General features: G+C 46.0%; 2 protein-coding genes across 5 annotated transcripts; one reads left to right on the forward strand and one right to left on the reverse strand.

Moving 5' to 3' along the window:
- The first annotated feature begins 844 nt into the window (after positions 1–844).
- Positions 845–7436, forward strand: LOC113131183 (creatine kinase B-type). Its single transcript, XM_026308173.1, has 8 exons — positions 845–978; positions 2690–2902; positions 3480–3634; positions 3830–3962; positions 5278–5449; positions 5719–5842; positions 5951–6140; positions 7053–7436. The coding sequence occupies exons 2-8, from the start codon at positions 2710–2712 to the stop codon at positions 7229–7231; spliced, it is 1146 nt and encodes a 381-aa protein (XP_026163958.1). The 5' UTR covers positions 845–978; positions 2690–2709; the 3' UTR covers positions 7232–7436.
- Positions 7437–9140: 1704 nt separating this feature from the next.
- LOC113131182 (MAP/microtubule affinity-regulating kinase 3-like) lies at positions 9141–19224 on the reverse strand. 4 transcript variants are annotated; one of them, XM_026308170.2, is made up of 19 exons: positions 18718–19224; positions 17149–17337; positions 17010–17063; positions 15932–15980; positions 15759–15824; positions 15551–15621; positions 15132–15188; positions 14875–15009; positions 14389–14490; positions 13983–14102; positions 13634–13733; positions 13231–13343; positions 13023–13143; positions 12764–12936; positions 12219–12316; positions 11705–11977; positions 11387–11431; positions 10407–10792; positions 9141–9628 (listed from the first exon to the last, which is right to left on the reverse strand). In XM_026308170.2, the coding sequence occupies exons 1-18, from the start codon at positions 18766–18768 to the stop codon at positions 10423–10425; spliced, it is 2187 nt and encodes a 728-aa protein (XP_026163955.1). In that variant the 5' UTR covers positions 18769–19224; the 3' UTR covers positions 9141–9628; positions 10407–10422. The 4 variants fall into 4 exon arrangements, with proteins under 4 accessions (XP_026163955.1, XP_026163954.1, XP_026163957.1 ...); XM_026308169.2 differs by lacking the exon at positions 18718–19224 and adding an exon at positions 18025–18177; XM_026308172.2 differs by lacking the exon at positions 11387–11431.
- Positions 19225–20531: the final 1307 nt, after the last annotated feature.

Consider the following 20531-nt stretch of genomic DNA (forward strand, 5'->3'; position numbering starts at 1 on the left):
AACTCAGCCCAGTGTAACTCAGCCCCGTGTAACTCAGCCCCGTGTAACTCAGCCCCGTGTAACTCAGCCCAGTGTAACTCAGCCCCGTGTAACTCAGCCCAGTGTAACATTGCCCAGTGTAACTCAGTCCAGTGTAACTCAGTCCAGTGTAACTCAGCCCAGTGTAACTCAGCCCCGTGTAACTCAGCCCCGTGTAACTCAGTCCAGTGCAACTCAGCCCCGTGTAACTCAGCCCCGTGTAACTCAGCCCCGTGTAACTCAGCCCAGTGTAACATTGCCCAGTGTAACATTGTCCAGTGTAACTCAGCCCCGTGTAACTCAGCCCCGTGTAACTCAGCCCAGTGTAACTCAGTCCAGTGTAACTCTGTCCAGTGTAACTCAGTCCAGTATAACATTGCCCAGTGTAACTCAGTCCAGTGTAACTCAGTCCAGTGTAACTCAGTCCAGTATAACATTGCCCAGTATAACTCAGCCCAGTATAACTCAGTCCAGTATAACATTGCCCAGTATAACTCAGCCCAGTATAACTCAGTCCAGTATAACTCAGCCCAATGTAACTCAGCCCAGTATAACTCAGCCCAGTATAACTCAGCCCAGTGTGACTCAGCCCAGTGTGACTCAGCCCAGTGTGACTCAGTCCAGTATAACACAGTCCTCCAAGTTTTGGGCAATGGTGGAGTTCACTATTTTGTTCCTTCAGAAAACCACTCCAGAGGTCCAGGTCCATTTCACAATGTCAGTGTGCTGCTCAGGGGCACTGCGACAGAAACAGGACCAGCACCATCACCCAGAGGATGAGTGACACATCACGTGACCCGCAGCGGCCTTTCTGACCAATGGAATGAATGGACCGTAAATAGGAGCCAATGAGGAGAAAGGGGCGGGTATAAAAGGCCGAAAAGCCGCTTTAATCCGCAGCAGCAGCAGAAGCTGAACCGGACCCGCTTCAGACCACATCACCGCACACTGCATCGACAGGTAGGACAACCTTAACCGGACCAATCAGAGCAGCACTCATCAATACACTGATCAATACTGCACGTTATTAGGTTATCAGGCGCGCGCTCTGCAGAGGAATCAGTGAGTTGGGTGGTGGTGGGATGGATGTTAAAGGAACAAAGGAGCGGGTTGCAAGGTTACTGACTGTTTACTGATTGTTTGCTGACTGTTTACTGTTTGTTTGCTGCTTACCGACTGTTTGTTGTCTGTTTACCGACTGTTTGCTGTTTACTGACTGTTTACCGACTGTTTTCTGTCTGTTTACCGATTGTTTGCTGTCTGTTTGCTGACGGGGCTGCAGAGAGCCGAGCTGCCCGCCTGACCTTGCAGTCCGTCCTGTCTGCAGGTGTTGCAGACGCAAACAAAAGCACCTTAAATCTGATGCACACGGTGGTTTCATGTGAGCGGAACCGGCTGCAGGGACCGCAGAACCATCTGACGCTGAAAGTGCGCAGCTCGAACAAAAGGCCCAGTAACAGTAAATCCACCTTCGGTCCATCCAGGCGTAAAAACGCTTAATCTGCAGGAGGAGCCGCTGCGGATTTCATTCTGTGCTGCGTCAGATCAGACCTTTAAACGTTTTATTCAGACCTTTGTGTCGATGCCCAACGTCTTTTGTCTCCGTTTTAACGGGATAACCCGTGCACACAAACAAACAAACAAACAAACAACGCATGCTCTTTGACAACTGAATGTATTATAATGAGCTGGCTCCGTTATTTTGCTGCTGCAGTCAGTCCTGTTCATTTATCACGAGCTCATTAATAATCTCATGACATAACCAGCAGAAACACGGTTCCTGTGCAGGTTTGAACAGAAAGAACCTGGTTCTGAAGGTATTGAAGGTGACCGGGGCGTCGCGGTGCCGCAGCCGCGCTCTGAAGGGTTAACCCAGCCACTGCTGCGTCACTGCGCCGGTCCCGCTGATCCTGAGGCCCGGTTTAGACTCACACTGATCCCCTCATGGGGCTCTTGATCTGATCAGACCGAGTCGGATTGTGTTCTGTAACTGGTGTGACGAGTCAGAGAATCAATACCGTGACCAGTGAATCACCGGACCTGATCATGCATCAAGTCCTGGATCTGTTCAGGATCTGAATCGTTAACTGGTGTTAAGAGCCGCGAACCTCAGGACTAACAACAAACAAATAAACAAATGAAGCGTTTTTGTTTCTGCACAAAAAGGAAAGTTAAAGGTTAAAAACGTTAACCACAAATTCAACAAAGTCCAGAGAAAGTTTATTATCCGACAAACCCAGTTAGTGGCTGTTTTATACAGTATGTGGAATAACTGCAGTTTTATTATTTATTCCGATGTTTGCACGCAGGAGGACTGTGTGTGGAAAGACTTATAATCCCACAGGTTTGGTTAATAGTGAAAACTGTTTATCTGCACAGACAAAAATAAAAAACTGCGCAATCAAATTTTCATGCTAAAATGATGAAACACGAAGTTGATGACACAGGTGACATGTTCTTTCACACCTTGGTATTTGAAAACGTTTAACATTAAACTCATGTTGTACATTTGTTCACTGCATCAGGTCTGACAAAAGGCTCTTCTCATTTAATGTCAGCATTAAACTAAAATTAATCATCAGACTAAGCAGTGAACCAGGTGTGTCTGAGTCTGTGACATGGACCTGTAGCTCATTAATAAATGATCTGTTTCACCTACACCTGTTCCCAGGTCAGCAACCCGAAGTCGCCATGCCTTTCGGAAACACCCACAACAAGCTGAAGATGAGCTACACAGCGGAGCAGGAGTACCCCGACCTCAGCAAGCACAACAACCATATGGCCAAGGTGCTCACGCCCGAGATGTACGCCGAACTGCGTGAAAAGGAGACGCCCAGTGGGTTCACCCTGGACGATGTCATCCAGACCGGTGTCGACAACCCAGGTAACAGCCGCAGTCCCAGGTGACCCTCCTGCAGTCCAGTTCACACCCAAGCAAACAAACATTCCCTTAAACAGCTTCCTGACACCCAGACTCCTTCTCCAGATCATCCAGGTGACCCCTCCTCCAGGCCAGGTAACCCCTTTCCTAGATTTCAGTAACACCTCCATGAAACAGGAAACAGCAATTAGAGCAGCTGTCCTCCCCCAAACCAGGTAATGCCATCCATGAGTCCATGTTTCCCCAGAACCAGGTGATCCTCTGCTCTAAACCAGATAACACTAAACAAGTAACTTATCTCTAGACTGAGTACATCCTCCCCTATACACGATGCAGCCTCCTGTAGACTGTCTCCTTCACAGAGAGACATTCCGTTCCAGCTGCTTGAAAATTAACTCTTAATTGGATCGACTCGTTAGATCAGGTTAATTCCCCGGCAGGAAGGGAGGGAGGGAGGGGGAGCTTTTACTTCCTGTCTCATCACCTGATCCTCCTCATCAAACCCAACGTACTTCAGTCAAGGACCAATAGTACAAAACATGTTTGGAGATTTGGCTTCAGCCATTTTGTGCCTTGACAGGTCACCCGTTCATCATGACGGTAGGCTGTGTCGCCGGAGATGAGGAGACGTACGAGGTGTTCAAAGACCTGATGGACCCAGTGATTGAAGACCGCCACGGAGGATACAAACCAACAGACAAACACAAGACGGACCTGAACCCTGAAAACCTGCAGGTAAATAACAACAAACTGACCTGAACCTTTTGTCAGAGACCACCCTTGAACTTTGTCCACCAAACAGACCACAGGGTTTGGTTCTACTTATAGTATTAGTTCATCCCTGGTGCTGATTGGTTAGTCTCTTCTCTTTCATTGCAGTTCTGGGTTCTGCTGTAGTTTTTACTGAACTTATCAATTTGTGTCTTTCAGGGTGGAGATGATCTGGATCCAAACTACGTACTGAGCTCTCGGGTTCGGACAGGACGGAGTATTCGTAGCTTCTGTCTGCCGCCACACTGCAGCCGCGGAGAACGCCGTGCAATTGAAAACCTCGCCCTTGAAAGTATGACATCACTTCCTGTGTGTGTGTGTTAAATGAGCTGATCTGACATTTCAGCTCCTTGACTTTAAAACACTTTTACCCTTTAAGGGAAGACGAGGGTGGCACAGTGGAGCAGTGGTGTCGCACTGTCTGCTCCTAGCAGCAGGTTGTGGGTCTGAACCCAGGTGGACCCGGGGCCTTTCTGTGTGGAGTCTGCATGTTGTCCCTGTGTCTGTGTGGGTTTTCTCCTCCCATAGTCCAAACACATGCAGGTTCGGTTGGTTGGTGACTCTAAATTGTCCGTAGGTGTGGATGTGAGTGTGTCTGTCTCTGTGTGTCAGCCCTGTGATTGGCTGCTGAGCTGTCCAGGGTGGAGGACGAACGGATGAAGGTTATGACCAGATTCTGACGATCTAATGGTGCATTCAGGGATAAATGATGAACACACTTTAAAATGTCTGATGGTGCATTCAGGGACACTATGATCTGACAATGGTGTTTCTGCCACTTCTGAGTCACAGACCAGGACCAGACTTCTCCTCAGTCTGGTTTAATTTCCCTCTGACTGCAGCGGAAACCGAGCTGCCTTTATTTAGATATTTTCCCATCATGCCACAGTGAGCGTGCCAGCGAATGCAGCCACAGATCAAACTGTTATGTAACTGCGAGCTGAGTGTCGTCCTGCTGAAACTCGTAAGGAGGTAGAGAGCGGCAATCTAAAACCACTTCTTTCATATTCAAATGAGACCCAGCTGGACTGGACTGACCTAGACTGGCTGAGACCAGCAGATCAGAGCCTCTGCTGCCCCCTTCTGTCTGAAAACACACACACAACTTTGTTTTTACTGGAAAGCATGAGAATATGATTGAATAATATAAAAAAGATGGAAAATGAACTCCAATATCTTATATTATGCCAGACTGGCTGGTTTTGTAAGACGTGGTTTTCTTGAATCGTAGTTAATTTAGAAACTTCAGCTGGTCTGCCGTCTGCCCAAAACACCCCCTCAGTTACATTAGTTACAGAAGACAGCTCATGCATCTACAATTAAATATCAAATTCTGTATGTAAATTAGGTGCAGTGCTTTTACTTTGAAATTTGTTAATGAACATAAGGCAATAAGCAAAATTTGAAGTTAAAAATTCTGTTTCACCTTAAAAATCGTAGATGCAGAGAATCTGTATATTTAACATCCTGTCATTCTCACACCCAAGATAAGAGCCCCGAGTGAAGCCTCACAGGCAGGAAACCTACGCTGCCTTTCTTTAACCCGACAGTCCTGCAGTTTGGTTTATGAATGCCTGTGTGCTGACCTTTGACCTCTTGTGCTGCAGGTCTGGATGCCCTGGATGGGGACTTGAAGGGGAGGTACTATGCTCTGAAGAACATGACGGAGGAGGAGCAGCAACAGCTGATCGATGACCACTTCCTGTTTGACAAGCCCGTCTCCCCACTGCTACTGGCGTCCGGCATGGCCCGCGACTGGCCCGATGGCCGCGGCATCTGGTCAGTGAACACACCACAACCTCTGACCTCTGAGCTGAGTCAGATTAAAGAGAGACAGAGCCAGAAAAAACAGATACAGTCAGAATAAAGAGCGTTAGGATAAATCCTGAGGTTCTGAGCCAGAACAATCTCAGCTGGAATTGTTTAGTATTTGTTCCAGACCTGATCGAGTGGGTCCAGACCCTCGTGATGTCTGTTGAAGCAGTAATATGTTGTGTTCGACCGACTCAGCTTCCTGTCCCTGTGATTAACCCTGTGGTCACCTGCAGGCACAACGACAACAAGACCTTCCTGGTCTGGGTGAATGAAGAAGATCACCTGCGCGTCATCAGCATGCAAAAAGGAGGCAACATGAGGGAGGTGTTCAACCGCTTCTGCACCGGACTCACCAAGGTGAACCTCTCACTTCCTGTTTACATGAGTCCTGTAGGATCACAAACCTGTAAGTCAGACTTGAAACTCTCTCACCTGTTCACACCTGCTCTTCTTGCACTCTGACAGATTGAAGCCTTGTTTAAGGAGCGAGGACATGAGTTCATGTGGAACGAGCACCTGGGCTACATCCTCACCTGTCCCTCTAACCTGGGGACGGGACTGAGAGCCGGAGTCCATGTGAAACTGCCAAACCTCAGCAAGCATGACAAGTTCGGAGAGATCCTAAAGAGGTTGCGGCTGCAGAAGAGAGGCACAGGTAAACAGATAGGTACACAGGTAGAAAATGTCAGAGAGGAAAATGAAAAGAACCAGGTTCCACAGAATCCCATCTGAGAACCACTACTCTGAAAACATCCACTTTAAAGAATCACTCAGACTTGGGAACTGGACCGATATGGTCCCAGGAAGTCCAAGCTTATCAGTTAATGAAGTGATCAATTTATTGGCCACCATATTCATTTAAGATATTTATTGATGAGGCTAAATGTCATTATTGATACTGGTAAACATTAGAGCCCAAGATTCGCAGCCAAGGGGTTTATGGGTAAACGTAGGTCATTGATGGTTACAGATGGCCTGACAGGCACACCTCCCAAATCTCTGCTGCAGCTGGAGCTGATTGGTTGATCTGACTTCATGCTGGGAGGCACGAGAAGGTGGAAGGTGCATTCAAACAACAAAATGGAGCAGCTATTGGAAAGGCCTGCCAGGGAAACAATCTGTTTCCAGCATTCTTCTCCGACTTTTTCTGCACTGTGTTGTTTGAGCGCCCCCTAGCCAGAAGGTCAACGTTCGCATGAGCATAAATGCAAAATCTCCAAACGACCGGTGCATATATGCCCATACACGCTGTGACACAGGTCTGAACTCAGCTTTAAGGAAAAGGATGGGGTCAGATTAAGATCAGGGGAAACAGACTTCTCCCAAGTCTTGGGATCTAAGGCTAAATATTTTATTTGTCACTAGTGATGTGGGTGAGGTCCGAGCTCCTCACAGTCCAAGAGTCTACACCTGCACTTCATCTATACTTTCCATAAAAAACAGTGTTAGAGGGGCCCTCTGCAGTCAGGCCTGAGGAGTCTGGACAAAAACACCTGTCAGTCTGGAGACTCAGTGACTTTCTTTTTAAAGTTACATGTGTACACATCACTTCCTGTCTGTGTCTCAGGTGGTGTGGACACGGCGGCGGTGGGAGGAGTCTTTGACATCTCCAACGCAGACCGCCTGGGGTTCTCAGAGGTGGAACTGGTCCAGATGGTGGTGGATGGTGTCAACCTGCTGGTGGACATGGAGAAACGCCTGGAGGCTGGAGACAACATTGACGACCTGATGCCCGAGCAGAAGTGAACTGTGTCACTGTAACCGCCGACACCCCCCCCACACCTACCATCCTACTGTAACCAATCAGAACCCGTCCTGACACTGCAGGACATTTAGAGCCTCTCAGTTAGGCTACAGTCTTCCAACATGTGAAGGATTTTCTATTTCCTGTCTGCACCTGTTGGACTCATCTAACACCTGAAATATCTAATAAAGTCTCTGTGGCCCCACACGTGCCTGTCGTCTCTCAGCACACACACGTCATACAAACACCAGAGTCAGGAGAGACCTGGGACTGACATATTGATGGTTTTGGTCCATCACTACAGATCAGACTAACATGAGGAGAAATCTGGAAATAAAATCAAAACCCTCTGTTGCTTTTACAGAAAAATAACCCAAAATATTTCCAGTGATTACAGATTACAGAACATTTCAGAGTTTTTTGTTCATCATCAGATAAAACAGCAGGAAAACTCCAGATATAGTAAAAGTATCTCTGCACATATTTATGTTTTCAAAATCAGCTTCATGATGTCAGTTAACCAGGACCAGCTGCAGTTAAACCTCAGGTGGACTAATCTGAACTCACTTTGAGGTACAGGCTCAAACCGGATATTAAATCACTTGATGTTCTGTGTGTTCTGCAAGTGCAGCATGAAGCTGTGAGAAAATGAACATCAGGTGCAGCGATGCCACCGGGTGCTGATGTAGAGACACTGCAAATGTGTCAACAACCACAAGTGCAGGTGTTCATCATGACCAATGCAGTCAGTACATGAGGTCTCAGCACCCAACATGCATGTAAATCTGCGTAACTCAGCAGGAACAATAAAACCTGTTATGCATATGAGGCCTTATGTTTCCAGGACCGTCCGTGTCCCGCTCTTGTAAACATTCCAGAAAGCCTTGAGGGAACCACAAAACAATAATTTATTATTTCATGCTTTTAAGTAACAGCAATTTGTATTGCTATAATGAATTCATGATAATGATCTAAAGTGGGCTTTTAGTACCTGACAGCCTGCCCTCACACACGTCTGCAGTCACATCACTGCTCGTCGCCTTTTCTGGACAGAACTGAGTTTTTAACAGACATCCCTCAACAGCCGGTGGAGTCTGCTAATCTCAGGTATCAGAGGCAGTAAAGTCAGTGTGAAATCATATTTATTTGACTGATACACTCACCGTCTTCTCTTTAACACACGTAAACATGAACAAGTTTGGTGATACTGTAGTTTAATGAGCATCTATTATCCTGAAACGTCCCTCAGACTTTAGTAACAGGAACAAAGTATTTGCTGCTTCACTCATTCAGCCCCTAAATAAACAGGCGTCCGTTTCCATCAATTTCCTAGAAAACAAAACTTCTCAGCTGTGGATCAGAAAGAAAGTGAGTAAAACTGAGTCGATTTTGCAGGTTGACCGGTGGAAATGAATATATGAATTTTTTTGTAAGAATAAACTGCTGAGTGGGTGACGTTTTATTTGTTAATCACCACCAGTTAGAAACAACTTAACTAGTCAGCACATCAACATGAAGCTTGACCAACATCCCTACATGGATATTTACAGCACGTAAGAACTACTTTTCCTTCTTTGACAGATAATCAATCATAATAATCAACAATAATAATAGAAGATCATCTGAGTCAAACTGTGATCAGAGCATCTACGTTTAGGAAATGTGGATAATTCAAAAACCAGATCCAAACAAGGACCAATTTCCAAACTTGAGTGGACCTGGGATCAGGATTCACTGATCAAGTCTGGAGTGAGTGTCACTCAGGAAACGGGGGGAGCATCAAAGTGAAAAGCTGAACACATCAGCTGATTTTCACAGAAAAACACAAAAACTGTGCATGAACCCTCACCATGACCCTTTTGGGCTTCTGTAGTTTTTGTCATTCAAAAAGACTCCGTCCAGACAAGAAGCTGTTCTGTGTTCAAGGCGTTTAATGAGACACAGGTGAACCCAAGGTTCAGTTAACAAACAACAATGGTCAGCTGACGATCAGCTGACAGTCAGCTGACTGATCACATGTACAAAAGAGGAAATGAATCAACATGAAAACAGTTGAGTCTCTGTCAGACAAACTATTTACATTCACAAACACTGACACACCAACCTGTCTGGGTCCACGTGACCCCACCCCTTCAATCTGACTCCACCTTTCCTCTTTTCTTATGGGTGGGACCCAATCACCTGCAGGTCAGTCACCGCTAGAACTTCCGGTATTTAAATGTAAAACTACATCCCAGCAGAACAGCTCGTGTGTTTTTGCTTGATGACACTGGGCACCAAGTTCCATGATCCTTTGCAGCAGTCAGTCATGGTTATTCGGTTAGCAGTGTGATGTGGAGGTGCCCCTGCTGTGCTGGTAGCAGGTGAAGGAAACCCCGTACACAAACAGACAACAGAGCCTTAATGAGAGAGAGAGAGGAGAGAGAGAGATCATTACCTTCCAGGCTGCATCATCAATAATCAATAATCAGTGAATATTGATGATCAAACAAAGACAACAGCTGAAACCAATCACATTAGAGACACTGGCGTCGTCATGATGATCATGTGATGTTTGTAACATGGGAAGAAAGAGGAAGGTCTGAACAAGAAGAAAAGTGAAGGAAGTTCGTGATGACTAAAACATCAACAGACTGAACGATGAAACTGGCTGAAAAAAGACAATTTTAATTCAAAATTATCTGATTATTCAAATATGTGCAGATTAACTTCCTACTGATTGACGGCTGCAGTGTTCAGAAAGAAAGCCCTTAGTGATGCTGCGACTCAGTTACCGTATTTTCTGGGCTATAAGTTGCACTTTTTTTCAGAAGCGACTAATATGTCATTTTGTAGAATAGTCATTAGCGTTAGCTCAACTGAAGATAATACTGCTCTGTAAAAATGTAAAAACGTTTCTGTTCACCCTAAACTCTAACTCCTAGTGTAACACGTAGAAATGAAGACTGTAATTAGTATAAACAGAAATGCGAATTATACACAATTATAATTATACACTGAAACAACTTAACATTTTTTTCTGTTCAATAGGGCAGTTTTTTTTAAGAGTGACTCAGATTCTGGTACAACTTATAGTCCAGAAAATACGGTATTCCAGTTACGGTTATCAGACCTAAGATGTGCCAGCACAGACTGAACCATGGCAGCAACAAACCCCTGTCCGTCTTTTCACTATACCTGTCGCTCTCTGTCCCTACAGCTTGAGTTCATTGGCAATCTTGGAGGCAATGTTCTTAAAGGCGATGGACGTTCCTGAAATCCGTTTGAATCGGACTCCATTGAGCGAGAGGCGCGGCAATTTGCACACTTCCATCTCCCATTGGACGAGGCTGTCGGCGTGCCCGTCTCCATGGACGCAGAGCAGAAGGAAGCGCTCACGCTGCTCATAGTCACAGTTGTTGGCATCCAGGACTTTCCTGATCTCCCTCATCATGTCCAGAGGCTCCATGGACGATGTAGTCTTCATGCTCCAGGTGAACCTCAGGGAGCGAGGTTTTGACTCCCTGAAGTGAGGAGCAGCAGGAGACCCTGGCTCCTCCTTCTGATCAGATGAAATGTTGCGACTGGAAGAAAGAGGGGGCACATGAGGATGGTTAAAATTCATACACAGAGAAAGTTTGTTAACACGATGGACTTCTGTTTTCACACAGTAAAACTCCAGACTGTTGTTCCTCAGGGTTCTCCGAGGTTCACCGGGCTCACTGTTCTTTTTCATCTGACTAAATGATTTAATCTAACATATCCAATATTGATTCTGCTCGTCACTCAGTACCATTTAACAGTTTGCACTGTCATTCATACACATTTCTACACAAGAGTTCAAACACATCTAACAGACTGTGTGTTTGCTGATGAAACCATGACCTGGAGATACTTTGTGTATGTAAATAAAAAAACCTGAACAGTTTTTGCAGAACTGGGGCAGTAAGTTGCACTGTGGATCAACATTGTCTTTAACATCCTGACTTCTCACCTGCAACACAGTGCTTCTCCTTTCCTTTATTGCATTTTCCTCCTCCTCAATCGTTGTTTAAACATTATTTTATAATTTTGATTCTGTTTTCTACTGAAAAAGTTCATCTTTAAAAAATCCTCACAGTAGTTTAATTTCTGAAAACTCTTGATTTAAAATTTGAATCTGTCTCCTGTTGACTCACCTGGACCCTTCAGGCCTCCCGTTCCTCTCAACCTCTGAAACACCCCTGACAGCAAGGAAGCAAGGAAACAGAGAAGGAAAGAAGGAAAGAGGTTCAGTGTCATTAATGAAGAGCCGAAGGAAAATGAGAGACAAACAGCAGCAGAGACAGAAGAAGAAACAGGATTTTCGGTTTTCAGGTCTAATTCAGACTCTGGGTGCTCTCAGATGAACTCACCTGTCGTTCACAGGTAAAAACCAATATGGAGACAAATTTAGGACCTTTGGACACAATCCCCCAACAATAAACAACCTCTCATGTGGCCTTGTATTGCTGTACCTGCGTGTGAGTTTGGAGGTCAGTCTCGAGAACAGGTTGATGGACCCTCTGGCTCGTGACTGGGTGAGAGGCGAGGCGTCATGTGACAGGGTGGGGGAGGCAGGGGGGCCATTGTAGGTTGCAGTGCGTCTCTCTCTGAGCTGACCGCCATGGAAGGTGCTGCGACTCGCCGTCCCCCGGGGGAAACGCAGCCGATCGGGGGGAGTTGCTCCACTGCTCACACTGTGGGTGGAGGCTCCGCCCCCTGACTGATGCGTGGGGGTTGTCACTGAGCTGGAGGGTTGGGGTCCATTCAAAATAATTAGCTCCATGAAAAAATTAAATAAATATAAGGTCGTAACCTGTGCCCAATGTTCCCAGAGGACTGGGGCAACACTTTGTCTAATGTAAAATGTGTAATGCCCTTTGCCCCCAGGCTTGTGTGGGGCGGCAACAGCTGCTCAGTTGTGCAATTTTTTTTGTTGTGCAGGAGCTGATGCTGACTAAAATGTACATTACCGGAGCACACTCATACCTGTTCTCTTTGCCGTTCTGGACCACAGAGTGTCGGTCTGTCGAGTTCCTCTCACTGCAAACATATGTGTTCCTCCTCGTCATGCTGGATGCTCCTCCCTGACACAGTTCAACACACAAGAGTTAGAAACACTGACAATCAGAAACATCCAATTTGATAAACAAGACTTTGATAATTCATTCCACATAACTGTGTCCATCTGTTGACTAATCCACTAATCAATTACACAGAACTGAATTATTAACAGATGATGGAAACCAAGACAATATTAAACTGCTGTAAAATTTGGATTCTAAATAATTTAGATAAAGTTTATTTACAGAGTGACTAAAACTAGGCGGAGAACAGAAAACACATTTAGCTGTGATTTTCCTTGATCAGTGTCCAACCCACCATCTGTCTTTGTTTCATGATAAAATAACCTGTCCAAACAACAATAGTAATAAGAAAATCAGGAATGTGTGTGTGCCAGACTCATAACTTAAACCAGTCTAAGGTTTCCTCTGAGGACTGAGGACTGACACCTGTCTAACAGGTGAGCTCACAGTGGGTGTGGCTGACAGCTTCCTCCGCTCAGGGATGTCGGCCATGTTGGGGTTGTTGGCGTTCCCCAGCAGAGGACTGCCCCCCTCCACAGGCCCGGGCTTTGCTTCCTGCTCTGGTGACGCTGCCGTCTGACTCCTCCTGGGCTGAGGAGCGGCCGAGGACACAGGACACACTGCAGACAAGGCAGAAGCAGTTATAAAACAAACCTGCCTGGGGATGCAATCTGGATTAAAGCCTGGTTCTGGTCTGTGTGTGTACCTTGGTCGCTGTACCTCCTCTGTTTGGAGGAGGAGCGGGCGGAGAGGAGGTGGGCGGGAGACTGACTGCTGCTGGTTGGATGAGGTTTGAGCAAAGACGATGATAAGTCATTCACATCCACCTGAAGCCCAAACAGACATCAGTTACAACTCACGAACATTTAGTGCAGGGGGTCTCCGCATCTGCTGTTACCATGGTAACCACTGACCTCAGCAGTCTTGCGTCCCAGCAGCAGGTAGGTGGCTGTGATGTCATCGTACTTCATCTTGGTGAGTGAATCGTTGATCTCCTCTCTGGAGTAACCCATCCCCACCATAATGTCTGAAACACCACATGCAGCATCAGAACAGTTACTTCCTGCACGGTGACGGTGCCCAGCACCGCCGACCTCCAACACCTAAGACTTGGAGCTGCAGCAGAAAGCTCTTCCTTCTGCTTTTCAAGTCTGTGACCCCCTTACATTTAAATCGTGCATGGTGGAATTATTCAGAAGCAGACAAACAACAAAACATCTAACCGCACAAATGCTGAGTTCAAGCCTGATTGCCTCTGTGTGGTTATGTGCATTCTGCAGAGCTTCACTATAACAAATCAAGTATTTGAGCGAGTACCGATTCTCTTCTGGTCCCTGATGTCCAGCTCCGGTTCCATGAAGGGCTTCAGCTCCTCCTCATCAAAACCAGCATTGATCCAGCGATCCTTCATGATTTGCTAGAGGAAACATTCAAAACTCTGAAGTAACACACTGGTAACACCATCCAAATAAAGGATCAATAAAGTCTGATGTTATGTTTTCAATCATAGTCTCAGAGTTCCACCTGTATCCGGCAGGTCAAACAGCTCGGCTACAAAAACTGTCTGTCTGACTGTGCACCTGTCTGTGTTTCTCCAGTGAACTGATCTCTGGTGTTGCTACTGTATTGATAATGTATTGTTGATATATTGATGATATGTTCAGACCTCCAGGGTTCCTCGTTTCCCCGGGTTCAGCACCAGGAAACGTTTCAGCAGGTTCTCGCAGTCAGTCGACATGTAGAAGGGGATTCGATATTTACCTCGCAGCACTCGCTCTCTCAGCTCCTACACACAGACACCGTGTCATTCAAAGGAACAGCACTGTTCTGAAAACATGTCAGAGACACTTAGAGCTGATGAGTCTTTGTGCTAAGCTAGGCTAATCCAACTCCAGATCATGTAACTCTGGACTAACCAGAGAAGAAGAGGGTTTACTGAAATGTTTGACTATCCCTGTGAGTGTCTACATGTGAATAAAAAGATCCGAGGCACCAGGACTCCATGTTACTGAACAGAATCTAAATGTCGGACTGACCCTTTACCCCTCTCTGTCGGTGTCTGTGTTACAGACCTTGAGGTTCTGTCCATCAAATGGCAGAGATCCACTGACCAGAGTGTAGAGGATCACACCCAGACTCCATACATCCACCTCCGGCCCATCGTACTTCTTACCCTGAAACACGCACAGCGCACAGCACACAGCATAGCGCGCGCGCGCGCGCACACACACACACACACACACACACACACACACACACACACACACACACACACACACACGCACACATTTTAGACTACTTACCTACCAGCGCACATTACAGGCACCTACCTACTGCTCGAACGTTTCAACCACCCAACCCCTGATCTAAAGAGCCGACCTGATCATATCACTGTCTAACCAGTTTACTGCCAAAATATTTACTACGCTAGTATCAGCCCTATAGAATTGTACAGGTCAGGATATACGAAGTGTCAAACTATTGTGATAATTGACAACTACAGGGTGTGGTTAGTTATCAAACTAGATAAACAGACACATGAATGAGTCAATTGATACCTGGAAGAGTTCAGGAGCAGCATATGGAGGAGAACCACAGAAAGTGTCGAGTTTCCCACCGACAGTAAACTCATTACTGAACCCAAAATCTGCTATTTTAATATTCATGTCAGCGTCCAGGAGGAGGTTCTCTGCCTGCAGGAGGAGGTGGGGGTAGAGAGCAGTGTGAGGAGGAGGGAGACCAGGTGAAATCAGCACCAGGTTTTTAATGTATGCTCATGATGTGTTTAAAGTCTGTTGGGAAATCTGAATTTTACCTTCAGGTCACGGTGAACTATGTGCTTCTGATGGCAGTACTGGACGGCAGACACGATCTGTGGAGACAGACAGGCCACAGACAGGCCACAGACAGGCCACAGACAGGCCACAGACAGGCCACAGACAGGCCACAGACAGGCCACAGACAGGCCACAGACAGGCCACAGACAGGCCACAGACAGGCCACAGACAGGCCACAGACAGGCCACAGACAGGCCACAGACAGGTTCAGATTAGTTTTGCTGTCTATATTAAAGGCTCTGGGGTGAAATAACCTGATGAGACAGTCAAACTTTACCGTGAGAAAGAGTACTTCTTGAAGGAGACATCTTTGACGCATATTTCAGTACAGTATTATGGGATGCATCGCCAGGATGTCATCATGGTAACGACAGTGTATGTGTGCGGAGTGTATTACCTGTCTAAATTTAGCTCTGGCCTCCTTCTCCTTCATCCTCCCATGAGCTACGAGGTAGTCAAACACTTCCCCTGCACACACATACATGAAGGTGACCTCCAGCAGAAACACATTGACAGTGAACCTCTCAGAGGTCAGAGGTCACACAACTGTAACAACCAGCTGTTAAACCTGCTCTGAACCCAGTAAAGGTAAAGATGGGACTGACCTCCGCTGGCGTACTCCATCACCAGGTAGAGAGTCTTCTCTGTTTCTATCACCTCAAACAGCTTCACTACAGGGAGACACGGGGAGTCAGAGTGGCAGGCAGTGTGTAGCGTCACACAGGTGAGGAAACAGGAGACAGGCAGGAAGATGTCTGAACGGTTCTACTTTACTCACCTATGTTTGGGTGATTTAAGATCTTCATTATTCTGACTTCTCTGAAGAGCTGAGAAGCAAAGACACGTTTATATGCCTATCTGTACAGATCACACTGCATGTCTGCTAATAATTACTAAGCACAGAAACGCCACACGCATGTCTGAGGGCGGATTATCCTGCATTCAAACCAATACAGTGACGTGAATTTAACCCTCATACATGCCTCAACCCTCCTTCACCCCCTGACATTGCTCAGGTGTCTGCTGGACATTATTAGTTTGTAATGCTGTGCTAGAGGCCGCCCTGTGTAAAAATAGGTTTTATAACTATCTACTACATAGTTATCAGATATTGGTAATGGCATAAACCTGCCAAACTTCAAACTTCAGGCTGAATTTTTAATGTAGCAGCACTTTGTATGACACTGATCGAAACCCAAATGATTCTTAACAAAGAGCCATCCAGGTTTTATAATCTGATAACAAGACACAGCCGGTCATTATTTTTCTAAAAATAAAAACATTTCTTCAAATGTGTGTCAATAGTCTGTGATTTGTGCTGTAAAATGTCCCAAACAGCCTCATAGAAGGATCCTGATCAATCATGTTGGTTTGTGTCAGATGATATCAGATTTTTTTAACTCTCAAATATCAATACGAGCTTGAAATGTGCAGAATCAGTCAGGCTACAGTTGCATTATCCCTGAAGCAGCACTTTGTACAACACAGGTCACAGCACTTCTGATTGGTGAGCCAGTGCAAAACAAACCTAATCAATAACCTGGACAGCTGATTACAGGACACACACAGAGCAGGTCAGACCATATCAGAGCTCTGTGATTGATTCAAGCCTCCTGACTGATCACATAGTGGTCATCACGACTGACAGCAGTGATAGTCACATAGGGTCATTTCTAATCTATGAGGGTTTCCCCCTTCTCACATATAAAGGAACAAGATGGATGCTGGACTCAGTCCCACAAGAGCCTGGAACGAAAAGAATTTACTCTTAAATCTGAGCTTTTCTGTCCCACTTTTACTGCTGCTCCTCAGAACCTGCAGACCTGAAAATAGACTAGTTCCAGGCTGTGTCTTACCTTCTGCAGGCTGGTGGGGTTCAGCTGAGTCTTATCAATAATTTTGATCGCCACCTGTCAGGGAGACACAGCTGATTGATACCGTGCTGTAGGTGTATCAGTAGTCTTTCCCAGCAGCCTCTCTGTCTGTTGATCTCACCTCTCGCCCCGTCAGGATGTGTCGAGCCAGTTTGACTTTAGCAAAGTTTCCCTTCCCGATGGTTTTCAGCAGTCGGTAGTTCCCGACGTGTGGCGACTCATCTCCGGTGTTGGACCAAGACGTTTTACAGCGAGCAGAGCGGACGGAGCGGGACGCCAGCTCGCTCCGTCCATCATCCACTGAGGTATGCTGGGAAATAAAAATACATCACACAGAGATGACGCCAGTTGAACAAATCACAGATACACATCCTGCAAACAGTGAAACTTTTATTCTTCGGTGATCAGATATTAAGCCAATAAATGACGACAGAGACTCGTGTTGAGACAAGTCAGTGCAACCAGCAGAAAAACCATGTTCGCTGTTCCAGACACAAAACCTGACAGGGCTGTAATAACTATTGTCTTTATTACCAGTTCATCTGCACATCATTACGGTGTTTACCCTGCTGTTTACTCAATTAATGTCAGAGAATAATTTCATAGTAAAATGCCACACAGGACTCTTTTTATTCTATGGTGTTTTATAGACAAAATAAATAAAGGAACGGCTGGTTGCAGCTCTCGTTAAGACTGTACGGCAGGTTTACTTTGTGAAGGCTTCATCCTTTTAGTTAACATCAGACATAACATAAACATGGAGGAAACATACAACAAACTTCCTCAGCCTGAATCCAGAATCATAGTCCTGTAGAACACAGACCTCCCTCAGCAGATTTACACAAAACCCGGTTTTATATCCTCTGCACCACCGATATCCACCTTCACACAGCTTCAAAAAACAACGACATCCACCCAGACAGGCAGATGAGCTGAGTCCCTGCTGCAGCCTAAAATAACTACAGACCAGATGAACTGGGTCAGATCAGATACTCACTGCACAGAGTTGCTGCTTTATGCTGAAACCTTTCATTGTGATGTTCAGAGACCAGACCACGGCTCCCTCCATACACAGACCACATAAATCTACACCGACCACTGGCCAGGAGGAAACATGTGATCAATCACAGTGCCCACATGACACACTGGACACTGACTGGGTAACGGGCTCTGCTGCTGACAATGGAACAATGGTAGTGTCAGACAGGTAGATACACCTGAGCAGTCAGACAGTCCATTGTAACACAAAATCAAATCAGCAGCTACACAAAACGACAACTTTCACTCATGGTATCTGAACAACATTACAAGCCACATTCTACCAAAGCACCAAAGTCCAGTATCCTTCAAAACTTTTTGAACCAACTAAAGTCTCCTACAGAACATGTAGAACCTCTGAATAAACCAGAACCTCGCCAATAAGCCGGTAAATCAAGCTTGGAATCATCCAGAGATCCGATAAAACCCTCAGAATGACCAGGAAGCTTCAAGAGGCCAGGGACGAAGATGAGCCGCATTCACACAGGTCACACAGGTAACCCAGGTGATACTGAATGAGCCCAGGAGACCCTAAGCTCAGGTGATTCCGATTTGGAAGAAACTTTTACAACGTCTCTTGTGTTTGTGTGGTCGTTTACCCAACTTTACTGAAAAACCGGTAAAAACCGCGTTAAATCTGATTTAAACTCACGTTTTCGGTGTCCCGCTCGTTGACAGTGGGCAGGGGGGTCCTGGCGGACATGTTACCCGGGTCAGTGTGACGGAGATTCGGTCATGAAGCCGCTCGTCCGCCCCGGAACACCTGCCCCAACTTAGCGGACTGTCTGTGGAAGCTTTACCTTCACGTCGGTTTTATCTAAGCAGGTCTTTACCCGGCATCCCTGGCTCCAGTCCTGGCTACAGGACCAGTGGGTTGTCTGTCCCTGGTCGGCTCGGTTTCTCTCGCAGCATCGATCCAAACTAACCCGCAGCAACAGTTCCTCCTGCTGGCTAACGTTAAGTTACCCGCCCGGACCACCAACAGCGGCTGTGTTTTCAGACCAGGTCTGCCTGTAGGACTCGGGTTCGGCTTGATGAGACAGGTCCGGTTCGGTCAGCTCAACAGCGGGTTCGGTCCGTACAGTTCCTCATCGTCCTCCCCAGAGAGACTCTCCGCTAGCCGTTCCGCTAGCCACCGCCAAGATGGAGGATTAACCAAACCCAGCGCGCTGACAGGATGTGACGTAAGGGTCAGCGTGGGACGTGATTGGTCAGTCTGGACGATCGGTGGCGTTTGTTGTTGCTAGGGTGATTGGACAGAAATAGGGGAACAAACCCAAACAACAATATGACCTTAAGCCAGACAACAACAACATGACCCTAACACAAACAACATAACCCTAACCCCAAACAATAACATAACCCTCTCTATCCCCAAATAATTGGGAATTGAAAGAATAAATATAATAAAAATGTATTTTTTGTTTTGTTTTGTTTTAACCAGGTTTTAACTTACTTTCCTAGTCAATGTGTGACCAGCAGGGAGCAGCAGAGTGTAACATACTGGCATTTATTTATTATGTTGATTAATATTTATTCAGACCAGTGGCCAAACCAAAACAAGATAATTCATTAAATAACAATTAGGCACATGTGCAGGTCACTGACAGCAGAGCAGGTCTGATTATTTCCACCTCCAACTGCAGATGCTGCCTTTTATTGTAATCTCCATAAAGCAGCTAAGTGCTCCTTTAAAGGAAGTGTAGCCAATTGGATGTACATGTGCCAAATTGTACACTGTCTCTGATTAATAAACCAATACGTCAATATTGTAATAATAACATAAGCAGTTCATTCAGCTTAAATCTTTCTCATCTAAGTCACTTCAGGTGTGCCCCAGGGCTCTGTTCTGGGCCCCCTTCTCTTCATCATTTACCTCTTTCCCCTTGGCAATATCTTCTGCAAATATATCAACTTTCACTGTTACGCGGACGACACCCAACTCTACCTCACAAGTAAACCAATTTCCAATCTCCCACCCTCTTCACTCACTGATTGCATGGTAGAAATCAAGTCCTGGTTCTTTTAAAAATTCTCTAAAATTAAATGGAGGTTCTCCTTATTGGTACAAAATCAACACTATCCAAAACTGTCAGTTTTTCCCTTACTGACAACTGCTCTGTTCCCCCTCCTCACAGGTTAAGAGTCTGAGTGTCCTCAACAGTACTCTATCTTTCCAATCGCACATCAACAACATTACCCAGACTGCATACTTTTACTTACGTAAAATGAACCACCTCTGCCCCTTTCTCACCCCCCCCGCCACTGCTATCTTCCTTCATAGCCTTCACTTCTCATTTGGACTATTGCAACTCCCTCCTCTTTGGTCTCACTCACAAATCCCTTAAGCTGGTTCAGAATTCAGCTGCCCACATCAACACTAGAACCACCTCCACTCTCCACAATTCTGTATTGAATTCAAAATCCTTCTGTTAACATTCAAGGCCATTCATAACCTTGCCCCTC

This window comes from Mastacembelus armatus, unplaced genomic scaffold (genome assembly GCF_900324485.2).
Source record: "Mastacembelus armatus unplaced genomic scaffold, fMasArm1.2, whole genome shotgun sequence".
NCBI classification, from domain to species: Eukaryota; Metazoa; Chordata; class Actinopteri; order Synbranchiformes; family Mastacembelidae; genus Mastacembelus; species Mastacembelus armatus.